The sequence below is a fragment of the Pristis pectinata genome, chromosome 8 (assembly GCF_009764475.1).
Source record: "Pristis pectinata isolate sPriPec2 chromosome 8, sPriPec2.1.pri, whole genome shotgun sequence".
Lineage (NCBI taxonomy): Eukaryota > Metazoa > Chordata > Chondrichthyes > Rhinopristiformes > Pristidae > Pristis > Pristis pectinata.
Genome location: NC_067412.1, coordinates 5,271,389 through 5,285,763, shown reverse-complemented (window position 1 = coordinate 5,285,763; position 14,375 = coordinate 5,271,389). Strand labels below are relative to the sequence as shown.

The window sequence follows — 14,375 nt, the reverse complement described above, 5'->3', positions numbered from 1 at the left end:
ATCACTAATTTCCTTCATTCTGCCACTCACATCTTCAGCTATCTAGAACCCAAGCACTGGAATTCCCTCCTTAAATCTCCCTCCTTGTCTTGTTGAAACAAATGCATCCCACTAATAACTAATTACAGCCCAAAGAGTATCTAGCAGTCCAGGCTATAGGATTTCCAGATCTGTTAAAAAGACCTGTCACTGGGAATCAGAATTCTGTCTACACTTCCCGCTGCCTCAGGAAAACAGCCAGGGCCCCTCCCAACCCGCTCGTTCTCTCTTCTCCCCCCTTCCACCGGGCAAAAAGATACAAAAGCTTTGAGAACATGTACCACCTGGTTCAAGGACACCTTCTATCCCGCTGTTATAAGACTCTTGAACGGACCTTTTGTACGTTAAAGATCTCTCAATCTACCTTGTTATGGCCCTTGCACCTTACTTGCCTGCCTGCACTGCACTTTCTCTGTAACTATATTCTGCATTCCGTTTTTTTTTCCCTTTTGTACCATCCCGATGTGTCTGGATGGCACGCAAACAAAAGCTTTTCACTGTATCTTGGTACATGTGACAATAGGAAACCAATTGCCAGAATAGGAAAAAGAAAGCAAGTCTCCAACATCAAACAATGAAAAGATAAGAAAACAGAGCATTTATTCACAAAGCCCACTCCAGTTAGTGTAAAAGAGAAAGTGAAATTGTTCAACCATTTAATTAATAGGTCCTGTTTAAAATAGATATATATTACCATGCAACAATATCTGCTCCAACTGAATATGGGGCCACATTTCAGTTTCTCACTGATTTTTTTTGTGTGAGAATGTAGTAGGGCACAGCAGACTGTTGAAACGGTATTTAATAAAGTGTTTCCCTTAAAATAAAGTCATGTTGTATTTCATTAATCTGCCTAATTTATAAGGGGAAGTAGGTACTCTGTTCCATAGACAGCACTCACATTTCACTGCAATTTCGTCACTGCTGTAACCTTTCTCACACTGACCAACCAAGGCTCAATTCTATAATCTTAAAATGATGTTGGCTTTCTAACAGAAATGTGGCCCAGGGCTGGCTTGTCACATGGGTTTGAGGTTGCTAAATACACAGAGGAAAACCTTATTACAAGAACTGTGGTGTGCCTGAAGGCAAATCAGATTTTTCTCACATAATTAACAAGAACTTTGGCCAAGGAATCCAGCCTCAATCTACTTTGTGCAATACACTGCGTTTGTAGTATTAGTCCTGGCTTGGTTCAGTTTGCCTCTGCTTGACCTCATTTGAGCAACTGGCCAGATTGTGTCAACCATTTTCTGTTAAATTATTCATTTGAAAGGTCAGCAACTTACTGCCCGGGGTGTTGTTGGTGAGCAGTTTCCTGAACTGCTACAGTCCAAGTGGAAAAGGTGCTCCCACAATGTTCACGAGTAGGGAGGTCTGGGACTTCGAATCAGCAACAAATTTCAAAGTCAGAATGGCGTGCGATACTTAGGATTGTGGAATGAGAAAATGTGTGTCACAGAAATGAGCCAACCGGCCAATTGTATCTGCACCAGTGGAAATAGAGCTACCCAGCCTAATTCCAACCTCCTCAGAAGGTACAGAAGCCTGAGGTCCCACACCACCAGGTTCAGGAACAGCTGCAGGCACGGTAGTGTAACGGCCAGCGTAACGCTATTACAGCGCCAGCGACCCAGGTTCAATTCCGGCCGCTGTCTGTAAGGAGTTTGTACGTTCTCCCCGTGTCTACGTGGGTTTCCTCCGGGTGCTCCGGTTTCCTCCCACATTCCAAGGACGTACAGGTTAGGAAGTTGTGGGCGTGCTATGTTGGCGCTGGAAGCGTGGCGACACTTGCAGGCTGCCCCCAGAACACCCTACGCAAAAGATGTATTTCACTGTGTGTTTCGACGTACATGTGACTAATAAAGAAATCTATTCTTACTTTCCTTGAACCGACCTGCACAACCCTAACCCTCCCTCAGCAACGGAACACTACAGACCACCTCTTGCACTGCCATGGACTTGTCTCTGGTTGTCTTTTTTGCACTAATGTCTTGTTTTGCACACGTTTTCTTCACTGTCTTGTATAATTCATGTCTAGTTTATGTTCTGTGTGTTGTCTGAATGTACATGCCTGTGATGCTCGAAGTGAGTTTTTCATTGTACCTGTACCTCACCGTACTTGTGCACATGAGAATAAACTCGACTTGATTTGACCTGAGTGCTCTGGATCCATGCTCCTGCAGGACACAGCTCTTACATGTTATTTAAATGTCGGGGGGGGGAGGGGTTTCTGCCTCAGGCAGCAAGTTCCAGACCCCTACCGCTCTCTGGGCAATAAAGGCTTTCCTCGTCTCTCCTCTAATCCCTCTACCAAACACTTTAAATCTGCCCCTTGATTTTTGAGCCTTCTGCTATGAAAAATGGGCTTCTTGGAGCAGAGGTTGAAGATGGTGACATTCCCAAGCGCCTGCTGGCCACATCCTCCAAGGCAGGAGAGATCACAGCGGAGTGGTCTACTCCACTGCAAAGTCTCTTCAAAGTAGAGATCACAGGTTTGGGAAGAGCTGTCAAAGAAGCCTTGGCAAGTAGGGGACACAAGAGACCACAGATGCCGGAATCTGGAGCAAAAAAAAACAAACTGCTGGAGGAACCCAACAGATGGGTGGAGCAGCACCTGTGGGGAGGAAGGAATTGTCGACGTTTCAGGTCGAAACTCTGCATTAGGTTAAGTTACTGCTAACTGTGAGACACCAGCACAGTGGCGGTGTTTCTAGTCCAGTAATCCAGAGGTCTCAAATGTTATTCTGCAAAAGCAGCTGAGAGGGTTCAAATCAGATGGACGGTAACAGTCTTTTCCCCAGCGTAGGGGAGTCCGAAACTAGGGGGCATAGGTTTAAGGTGAGAGGGGAAAGATTTAAAGGGACCTGAGGGGCAACTTTTTCACACAGAGGGTGGTGAGTATATGGAACGAGCTGCCAGAGGAAGTGGTTGAGGCAGGTACAATAGTATCATTTAAGAAGCATTTGGATAGGTACATGGAGGGGCAGGACTTGGGGGCGGTGGGAGATATGGGCCAAACGCAGGAAATTGGGACTAGCTGGATGAACACTGTGGTCGGCATGGACTGGTTGGGCCGAAGGGTCTACATCTTTCTGTATTGCTCTATGACTCTATAGAATAAAAAGCTAGTATGAGTACTGGTGGCCACAATAACATTTAGGGAATGATATCTGACATTCTCATGTGTTCTGGTCTGTCTGCGAGTTCAGCTACAAAGCAAACTGGTTGATTCTTAACTCCCTTTGGAAAGATCTAGGCCTCACCTCCCCATCTGGTTCTGGTTCCATCTGCCATGCACCTCTCCCCTAATGGTTCCCATTAGCACCTTCCTTGCCTATCAGATTCCAACACTAGTAGTTCTTTGTGTTCCTGCTTACCTCACTTGGGCAGCCGTCTCCACCTTCACCCTCCCCTCCCCTCCCCCTGTTCTGGCTCCACTTTTTTTGTTTGCCTCAATCTATTACCCAAGGAACAAATAAGATGCTGGAGGAACTCAGCGGGTTAGGCAGCATCTGTGGAGGGAAATGGAGTCGACGCTTCGGGTCGAGACCCTGTCTAAATGAAGGGTCTCAACCAAAATGTCAACTGTCCATTTCCCTCCACAGATGCTGCTCAATCCACCGAGTTCCTCCAGCATAAGATTTCTTTATTAGTCACATGTATATCGAAACACACAGTGAAATGCATCTTTTACGTAGAGTGTTCTGGGGGCAGCCCACAAGTGTCGCCACGCTTCCGGCGCCAACATAGCGTGCCCACAACTTCCTAACCTGTACGTCTTTGGAACGTGGGAGGAAACCCACGCAGACACGGGGAGAACGTACAAACTCCTTACAGACAGCTGCCGGGATTGAACCCTGGTCACTGGCGCTGTAATAGCGTAACGCTAACCACTACACTACCGTGCCTACCCATGGCATCTTGTTTGTTGCTCCAGATTCCAGCATCTGCAGTCTCTTGTGTCTCCATCTGTCACCCCCTGCCTCTGTCTCCCAACTCCACCCCTCCCCCTCCCTTACTTGACCCGATCTGCCCATCATTCAACCCCTTCCCTCCCCCCCCCCCCACCTCAGTCCACCAATAACCTCTCGCTCCTGTCTCATCATCACCCTCCCCTCTTTATATTAGCTATCTTCCCTCTCCACTCTCAGTCCTGATGCAGGGTTTCAACTCAAAACCTCGAAAATCCCTCCCTCCTCCCCCACAGCTGCTCAACTCCGAGTTCCTCCAGCAGATTGCGTGTTGCTCCAGATTCCAGCATCTGCAGTCTCTTGTGTCTCCTCCAGCAGATTGCTTGTAGCACATTGCTCAATTGTACTAAGGTGCTGTTATAAATTGAAACAATAATACTAACTGACCACCTGGCATCGAGCCAGAATGGACACACATCCTGCGAACATCGGCAGGAATTTCCAGTTGGAACAGATGTGTTAAATTCCACATTGTTTCACCAGAATCTGAGAGCTGCGCAGGTCGATACGAGAGGGGGAAATAAAAACTTCAAGAACAAATTACCTCCTCTTTGCTCTCACTGTTCTCCCTCTCCCTGGGCTCCTGTTTCACGTGGGTTACCATGGCAAAGGCTGCACGGTCATGGCTGTCTGCCAGGTTAATGACATTGGTGATGGATGGCAGCATGGCACCTTGACAATTGGTGCCAATGGTGGTGTTTTTCTCACACACCGCAAGCAGCAGCTGGAGGAGAAGCAGGAACACAATAATCAAAACCTGGGTAAGACAGAGCAACACATCATAATTCGCAGTTCTGTCACAGATAACACACACATTTTTAAAACTGTGAACTTAATGGCGATGTCAATCGATGGGGAGGGGCACACGTAGAGAAGTTAATGAACCAACGGTGCGAGGGAGCTGAAGTAACACACTCAACTGAAATGACTAGATTCCAGGGTTAGACAACGTGCAGTGCTGGTATTAATTCGGGAAGATTCGCTAATTCCTCAGTCCTAATTAGGCAGAGATTAATAGGAATAAACAATTTCATTTTTCATCCTGCTATTGCGGCCAAGCTTTTTGGCAGACTTTGACCATTCGGAAACCAAAGCAGTAAATATTAGCAAGTCAGAAGCCAAGAAGACAGGGAGTTAGTGCTTAGGTCAATGATGGGCATCAACCCACACTGCCATGGACTTGTCTCTGATTGTCTCTCTTGTCTTTGCACAAAGATCTTGTCTTTGCAGTGTCTTTTTTCTTCTCTCTCTTCACTGTCTTGTATAATTAATATAGTATTTATATTCTGTGTGTTGTCTGTACCAACGTGCCTGTGATGCTGCTGCAAGTTTTTCATTGTACCTGCACCTCACCGTACTTGTGCATGTTACGATAAACTCAACTTGACTTGAAAATGTTAACTCCATTTCTCTCTCTGCCAATGTTGTTTAACATAGAACATACAACAGAGAACAGTACAGCACAGGAACAGGCCCTTTGGTCCACAATGTCTGTGCTGAACACGATGCTGAATTAAACTAGATCTCTTCTGACTGTATGTGATCCATATCCTCCGATTCTCTGCATGTTCATGTGTCTAACAGCTTCTAAACGCCACTAACACAGCTGCTTCCACCACCACCCCTGGCAGCCCACTCCAGGCGCCCACCCCCTAAGTTGGGTAAAGGCATTCTCAGTGGAGAAATGACCCTGTGAAGCAGATTGCAACTCTCCTCTGAAAGGTGTGCACCAGGCAACGTAAGTTTGTTGGCATCACACAAGATGATGTTCTGAGCAGTATCCAAGTGACATGGCTCTTGGTATCACAGAACATCAGTATATTGGAACAGGGAATCCAACTACTCGTGAGAGGGTGGAATACACAATCATAACAATCTAAACTACAGATGGAGGTTATACTGCCCTATAACGTTCATGCTGGTTGAAAGCAGACTTTAGATTAATCCCACATCCCCAGCTCTGGACACAAAAGCCTGAAAGCACGTACCACCAAGCTCAAGGACAATTCCTATCCCGCCGTTATAAGACTATTGAACGGTTCCCCAATACGGTAAAATGGACTCTTGACCTCACAATCTACCTCGTTATGACCTTGCACCTTATTGTCTACCTGCACTGCACTTTCTCTGCAGCTGTAACACTTTGTATTGTTTTACCCTGTACTACCTCAATGCACTGTGTGATGAATTGATCTGTACGATCGGTATGCAAAACAAGTTTTTCACTGTACCTCAGTACAAGTGACAACAATTCCAATTCCATTAGCCTACAGGCTAAGATTTGTACGGGTACTTATTTAAATGTGTTCATAGTGTTGGCTCCCACCATTCTTTCAAGCAGCAAGTTCCAAATCACTCATTGGGTGGAGTAATTTTTAAACTTTCCTCCATTTTACCAATTAATAAGTCCATGCCCCAAAGTTGAAGCCGGGTCTCTGGCACTGTGAGGTGGCAGCTCTAGTTTACCTGTAGATAACCTGAGAAAACAACGTCCACCCTAAATTTTAAATTTTTAGCATGATAGAACTAGCAGCAAGTGACCTTTAAATGTCATCGATTCATATTTAAGTGCTGGTAAAAATCTTGACCCAGTCAAGGAAGGTAGGAAGAATCTGGGGTCATTCCTCAGGAAGATGAAAGAGAGCAGACTAGACGGAAAGCCTTAATATAAAAGAAGGCTGTGACAGGATGAATGCACTGTGGTGGGATAAGCAAAACTGGAAGCAGTAAATGTAAGAAAGTGATAAATAAAACTAGCTGAGAAATTCCAGGAATTTGCCTTTACATAGAGATTGGTGAGATATGGAACTCTAAGGGATATTTAAAGCAAGTAGCAGTTATCCATTTAAGGAGAAACTTGATATGCATAAGGAAAATAGATTATGGGAAATGAACACTTAAAATGCTAGAAATTCTGTTGCTCCCTCCACCGTTGTTGCCCAGCATTGGCAATTTTATTTTAGGTTTCCAGCAACAATGGTATTTTGTGCTCACAAGATTGCTAAAAGGTTCAGATGGAGTGTGAGGGAGTTCCCGTGGAGACCAGATAGTTTCAGAAAGACCCCCAGCTGTGCCAAACATTATGTGCAATTCAACGTTAAATAATTCAAAATCTGACCACACTGATGTTATCGATATGACATAGCATGGGTTTGACCACATTCAAGAGACGTCAGTGATAAATAGAAAGCCAAAGGGCAAAAGCACATTCTATACTGAGACTGCTGTGCCTGCAAAGCCTCTGAAAAATTATAAGCTCTGCACAGGGAGCGTACTTTTCAAACAATCCTTCAGGCTCTGTGAAACTAGGGAGATCTGCAGCAGTTATACACGTCTCTCACACCATGCGAAATTCAGTTCTCCAACTTCATGGGGCTTTGAGTTGCCAGACAAGAACAGTAAAAGCAAATCTTAGAAAACGAAGCCCCTTCAAAAACTACAGAACACTTTAACCTGAAGCAGTTGTTTCTTCAATGTGGTTATTTCATCTTCACCTCAAAACAAAAGTTGCACAGCTCAGTGATTTGTTTTATTTTGCTGTGCATTTGGTCAGTAAATGTACAACTGATCCCCAGGTTCTAATCTCAGTTAATATTTATAAAGTGCTGCATTTTTCTTTCCAATCTGAAATAAAAATGCTTCTAAATACAAGGTTAATGGCAGGACTCTTAGCAGTGTGGAGGAACAGAGGGATCTTGGAGTCCACATCCATAGGTCCCTCCAGGTTGCCATGCAGGTCAATAGGGTTGTTAAGAAGGCGTATGGAGTGTTGGCCTTCATTAGTCGGGGTATTGAGTTCAAGAGCTGTGAGGTGATGTTGCAGCTCTATAGAACTCTGGTCAGACCACACTTGGAATATTGTGTTCGGTTCTGGTTGCCTCATTATAGGAAGGATGTGGAAGCTTTAGAGAGGGTGCAGAGGAGACTTACCAGGATGTTGCCTGGATTGGAGAGCATGTCTTATGAGGATAGGTTGAGCGAGCTTGCGCTTTTCTCTTTGGAGAGGAGGAGGATGAGAGGGGTCTTGATAGAGGTGTACAAGATGATAAGAGGCATAGATCAATGTAAGAGTCAGAGACTTTTTCCCAGTGCGACAATGGCTAACACAAGGGGACAGAATTTTAAGGTGATTGGAGGAAGGTATAAAGGGGATGTCAGGGGTAAGTTTTTTTTTACACACAGAGTGGTGGGTGCGTGAAACGCACCGCCGGCAGAGGTTGTGGGGGCAGATACATTAAAGACATTTAAGAGACTCTTAGGTAGACACATGAATGATAGAGAAATGGATGGCTATGTGGGAGGGAAGGGTTAGATAGATCTTAGAGCAGGATAAAATGTCGGCACAACATTGTGGACCGAAGGGCCTGTACTATACTGTAGTGTTCCATGTTCTATGTAGTTCAAAATGCTCAAAATCCCTGCAATATTTCGTGATTTGAGGCATTCTGGAAATCTGCAGTGAGAAGCAAACGGTAACGACAATTCTTTCCTCACCTCAATACACTGCTTGATCCAGAAGTGGCTTCCCATGGCCTCCCAGTTTTGGGAACAGGTAATGTACAGCAGCCGATCGTAGACCCGCCGCCTCATGGAGTTATCGAAAACTTCGAAGAACTTGGCCCGAATGTGGGGCTGGCAACACCGCAATCCGGCTAAGAATGCCGGCTCTAACTTCGCCGTGAGCTCGCTGCCGGAGAGGTTCTCATCCCTGCAGTTGACCACAAGCACAGAGGAGTCAATATGTACAGAGCGACAGAGAAAGGCCAAATTGGAATATGTATATGTACATGTGTCTCATATAGGTAGCATCTTAGTTCGAAAAACAGAGCACTAGTGGATACCATTCAGCCCAACAAAGCTGTGCTGGCTCTAATGGAGGCAGAAGACACTGCAGATGCTGGAATCTGGAGCAACACACAAGACGCTGGAGGAAGTGTGGAGCAGCACCCGTGGAGGGAAATGGAGAGTTGACGCTTCAGGTCGAGAACCTTCATCTGGACTGGTTCTCAAGCCAAAACCTCGACTGTCCACAGATGCTGCCTGACCCGCAGAGTTCATCCAGCATCTTGTGTGCTGCTCGAAGGCAGTTCTGTCCAAATCATCCCACTCACACACCTGCTCCTTCCCCTCGTCCTGCAGATACCACCCACACTCCCAAATCAAACATTTCATTCCTTTGGGAAAACAGAAAAGGCCCTTTTGTTAGAAACTTAAGAAACACAAAAATAAGAAGGCCATTCATCCCTTCAAGACTGTACAGTTGTGCAACTAGATTGTGTCGGTCTGTTGTACAAGACATTGGTGAGGCTGCATCTGGAACAGTGTGTTCAGTTTTAGTCACCCCGCTATAGGAAAGATGCCATTACGCTGGAAAAAGTGCAGAAGAGACTTACGAGGACTCGAGGGACTGAGTTACAGAGAGGTTGAGCAGGTTGGGACTTTTTTCATTAGAGCACAGGAGAACGTGAGGTGATCTTATGGAGGTGTATAAAATCTTGAGGGGCATAGCTAGGATCAATGCGCTCACTCTTTTTCCCAGGGTTGGGGAATGAAGAACTAGAGGGCACAGGTTTAAGGTAAGAGAGGAGAGATTGAGTAGGAACCTGAGGGGCAACTTTTTCCAACTTGGTTAGTATATGGAATGAGCTGCCAGAGAAGGGAGTTGAGACAGGTACATTAACAACATTTGAAAGGCACTTGGGACAGTTACACGGATCGTAAAGGTTTGGAAGGATATGGGCCAAACACAGGCAGATGGAACTAGCTTAGATGGGAATCTTGGTTGGCATGGACCAGTTGGGCTGACAGGCTTGTTTCCATGCTGTATGACTCTAACCCTTTGCCCAACATTCTTTGATACTCTTACTTGCTAAAATCCTGTCAACTAAAATCTTGGAAGTTTCAAATGACTCTGGTGTCCACAGATATTCCTTCTGGTGGGTGAGGTGGATACATGTTGGGAATAGAGAATTGTACAGGATTCCCAAATGAGAAATATTTTCTCTGTACAGACCCTATTAATTCCCTGTTTCAGATTCAAGAGCCTACACTTATCAAACCCACAACTTAACAAATGCAGTGAATTAAAAGCCAAAATTGTGGAATTAGTTCTCATAATTTAACCCATTAGGTCCTGGATGTCTGCTGAAGCTGAGCTGTAATCCCCTCCAAGGAAAATGTACCCTTCACGAGTTGAGATACCCTTTGCCGTCAGCCATTTGAGAAGATTAGAGAAAATAGTGCAAAGCAATTATCTGGTTGTTTCAATTTGCTAAGAAATATGGGGAGCTTTGACTGCACTCCTGCTAAACCAGTTCTTCTTCGACCTGCAAAGCAAGCAGAAGGGACCGATAATCAGCTGGCATTATGCAGTTCCAGGCCAAAGGTCTATACCCAGGAGGGCCGACCTGCAGAAATAACAGCCCAGGAGTGAAGGAGGAGCGGAAGGAATCTGGAGCAAAAATAAATACAGATATCGAGAAAATAGAAAGTCACCAAAGGAAGAATTAAGATAGAAATCAATAAAGGTGGGACAGCGAAAGGGGTGGGGGAGGGGGAACAGAAGGAGGGGCAAGGTGAGGGGGAGGTCAGAAGGAGGGGTGGGTGAGAGAGGGGCAGGAGGAGGATGAAAAGAGGGGAGTTGGTGAGGGGTCAGAAGGGGCATGGTGGGGGGGCAGGAGAGGGGTGGAAGTGAGGGGGCGGGAAAGGGGAAGGGGTGAGGAGGGCGGGAGGTGATGGGAACAAAAGGGGAGGTGAAACCTGGGGGGGGGGGGGGGGGCGGGGGGGAGGGTGCAGGAGGGAGAGAGAAGAAAGGGCCAGGGGTGAGGAGAGGGGGAGGAGGGGCAGGAAGGGCGTGGGTGAGAGAGGCGTGGGAGCAGGGGGGAAGGGACAAACAAGGGGTGGCAGGAGCAGAGGGGCAGTGTGAAGGAGACAGGCGCACAAGGGGGTACTGAAGAGAATAAAGAAACCAAATGGATACCACGTTCAGTCAGAAACTGAAACTGGCTCTCTTCCATCATAGTATCATGTGCCAACATGATCCCTACCAGAGCACACGGGATTTAAGAATTTTTAAAGCTGAACTTTTAACGATGTTTGAAGACATGAAACGTATCATCTCAGAATATTTTAGTTAGCAGGTCCTCCTCCTCCCCCACATCTGGAATCCATGCTGATCAGCACATGAAACAGCAGGCACCACAGTGCACCAGCAAACCTACTGGGGAGGTTGCACACCTTGAACAGTGAATTAGCATTTATAAAATGAGATTTCCTTTCATTAGTTTTAAGATGGATTTCAAAAATAAATTTACATTTCCTTCACTGCCAATCTAGTTAAAAAGAAAATGTGAAAAAGGTGATCCTGTATGCTGGCACTTGGGTAACCTTGAGTTTTATTAAATAAATTACTTGCTTCTAAAAGATAAACTATTGTGCTCAACAAAAATGAGTATAGAAAACCACACAAGCCATTTTGCTTTTTCAATTGAAATATAAACAGCGTGGACCTCCCAAGAGTGTAGTGCAAAGACAGAAGTGTGCAAACTAATGAAATGTAATTTTTGATTAATTACTACAATTACCTATAGACATAGTTAACGAGGTCCAAGAACTGAGCATTTAATTCAAGGTCATCTGGAAACCGTTTTTCAATGTAGGTCATCATTTTAACCAGTAAAATGGACTTCTCCCTCAGCGTAGGTGTCTGCATAGAAAAGAAAAATTATTCATCTTGCCAGTGTTTCTACACATCTCCCCCCACCCCCCCAACAACCCCTTCTTCTCACCCTCCCCAGACCACCAACGCTGCCCCCAATCCTCAAGCACTTGCCCTCCAAGGGCACTCCCAAAGACATCAGGTTCATCCTTTGAGCAAAGAGGTTGAAACATACAAGTCAGGGCAGGGGAGACGCCGTACTGTTTACCCTGCCTGGGGTTACCTCATTGCACTGTGCAATGAATTGATCTGTACAAATGGTATACAAGACAAGCTTTTCACTGTACCTCAGTATATGCGACACTAATAAACCAATTCCAATGTCTAAAACCAGAGATCTCAAAGTAAGTGATCAGCCACTGGGGTCGGAGACAAAGAAAAAAAACTTGTTCGCCCAGAGTGTGGTGAACTTTGGAATTTTCAACCCCAAAGGGCTGTGAAGGTTCTGTTACCGAGTGTATTCAAGACAGAGAGTGCTGGATTTTTATGTTAGCAGATGCAAGAGATCTGGGCTGGTGTAGGAAAGTGACAATGAGGTAAAAACATGAGCTATGATCATATTGAATGAAGGAGCAGGTAGAAGTGGCCGCTTCTCCGTGGATTGTCACCTTGTCGTGGTGGAGAAGCTTGTGTGGTCCTGAGATCCCAAGAGCGATGCCGTCTCAAGCTATGCTCCTGGTAGGGTCACCCATGGCGGTAAGGTCAATGGTGAGGTCCCTGACAAAGAACAATCCAACCAAGACCTCACCGGTGGAACAGGCGGACAAAGTTACTTCGAACTCAACAGCTGTGAAGGCGGATGAAGGCTGCAACAGACCCATCAGCTCCAATCGTCGTGGTTTCCATGCCATTGGAACCAGTTGGTTGATTTGTGAAGTGTCATGTGCTTTTTGTAGTGCAACATCAAGTACACATTAAACAAATACACGCACAGGCGTCTTCGCTCTGTGGGCTATCAACAACCAAAGCCCCATCTGCCATCTGGAACTACCTGCCCTGAATGTGGAAGAACTTTCAGAGCCAAGATTGGACTCACAAGCCACTTGAGAGCCCATAAATAGACCAATGGAACGAAGACCATCATCCTCGACCTCGAGGGATAGCCACGACGATGACGAGAAGTGGCCGGTCTTTTTTCCCCAGGATTGGGGAATCGAGAATTAGACTGCATAGGTTTAAGGTGAGAGGGGAGAGATTTAATAGGAACCTGAGGCAACTTTTTTTTTACAAAGAGGGCGGTCAGTAAATGGAATGAGCTGCCAGAGGAAGGTACAATAACAGCTTTTAAAAGACAGGTACATGGATAGGAAAGGTTTAGAGGGATATGGATCAAATGCTGGCAAATGGGACTAGCATCTTGGTCAGCATGGACCAGTTGGGCCAAAGGGCCTGTTTCTGTGACCTGCTCCTGCTTCTTATATTCATTTATGTTCCACTTCAAACAACAGATTCCAAATGCACAAGTTTAGGAAATAGGAACAAGAATAAAAACATCACTGCAAACAAAAAAGAAACTGGTGACAGGCAGGAGGGCAGAGTATCGTTAGCTCAGTGTCAAATCTTTGGGTCACCCTTGAATCAAGGGTGTGATTCTAGCACTGGTTATCAGTGAAGCCTGCCCTCGGCTGATCTTTTTTTTCAAATATCACATTCAGCATCAGGTGAAGGTCTGAAACACCAGTGTCTCACTGGAAGGGGTGGGTGGGGAATATCAGTATGCAAAATGTTATTTGCAAAAGGAAATTAATAAGCATTAAGCTCTTCCTTGGTAAATAAAGTGAAGCATTAAAATGAAGAGGTTTTCAATGCTACCAGCACTCAGGTAGGTCAAAATGCAGAACATTGCAAGCACTTGTGTCACAGAGGCGCAAGCTTGCATCAAATGGCTTTGTATCAGATGCAGCATAACTGCAGTGCCTGAAGACCAAGAAAAAAACTGCAGATGCTGGAAATTTAAGATGATAAACAGACAAATGCTGGAAACACTTGGAAGAAGAGGCAGCATGTGTGGACAGAGAAACAGTTAACATTTCAGGTCTGCAACCTTTTTGTCAAAGTTAGTTTTGTCAGTTAGTCTTACGTAGCAGAGAAGGTGGGAGAGGGATGGGTAGAAAAGGACAATATCTCTGATAGGGCGAGACCAAAGGTACCTGTCAGAGGGACTCTCTCTGCTCTACCCATCTCCATTCCCGTCCTCCACATTACCTTTTAGCTAAAACTTGTTTTTTTCTTCAGTTCTGATGAAGGGTCGCTGAAATAAAACATTATTTATTTCTCCCTCCACAGATGCTGCCTGACCTGTCGAGTGTTTCCAGCATTTTCTGCTTTTATTTCAGTATAACTGCAGTCCAGTACAAAAAGGTAAATTTAAACTCTTTCAGTATCAGTGGATTACATGAGAGCTGCGTAACGATACTACACTGGCTGCTGACATCAGCTCTTTGCATTGATTAAAATCTAACTAGCATTAAAATCTGTTTGTAAGTCCAAGAGAATCTGCAAGTTTAAAATCAGAGGGCCAGTGTACCACAAAGGCATGGACATTTACAGCACAGAAGCTGCTAGTCCACCCATTGTGTCCAGACTGGTTCAAGACACCCAACTATTGTTGGTAAACAGACTTTCCAGCTCTCAGCCTATCATCC

General features: G+C 45.4%; 1 protein-coding gene across 1 annotated transcript in view; it reads right to left on the bottom strand.

Annotated features, from left to right (window-relative positions):
* Nucleotides 1-14,375, bottom strand: part of trrap (transformation/transcription domain-associated protein) — a 283,953-nt gene that overhangs the window by 114,133 nt on the left and 155,445 nt on the right. Inside the window, 3 exon segments of the mRNA XM_052021047.1 lie at nucleotides 4,558-4,737; nucleotides 8,508-8,721; nucleotides 11,597-11,718. Coding sequence (XP_051877007.1) covers nucleotides 4,558-4,737; nucleotides 8,508-8,721; nucleotides 11,597-11,718 — 516 coding nt within the window.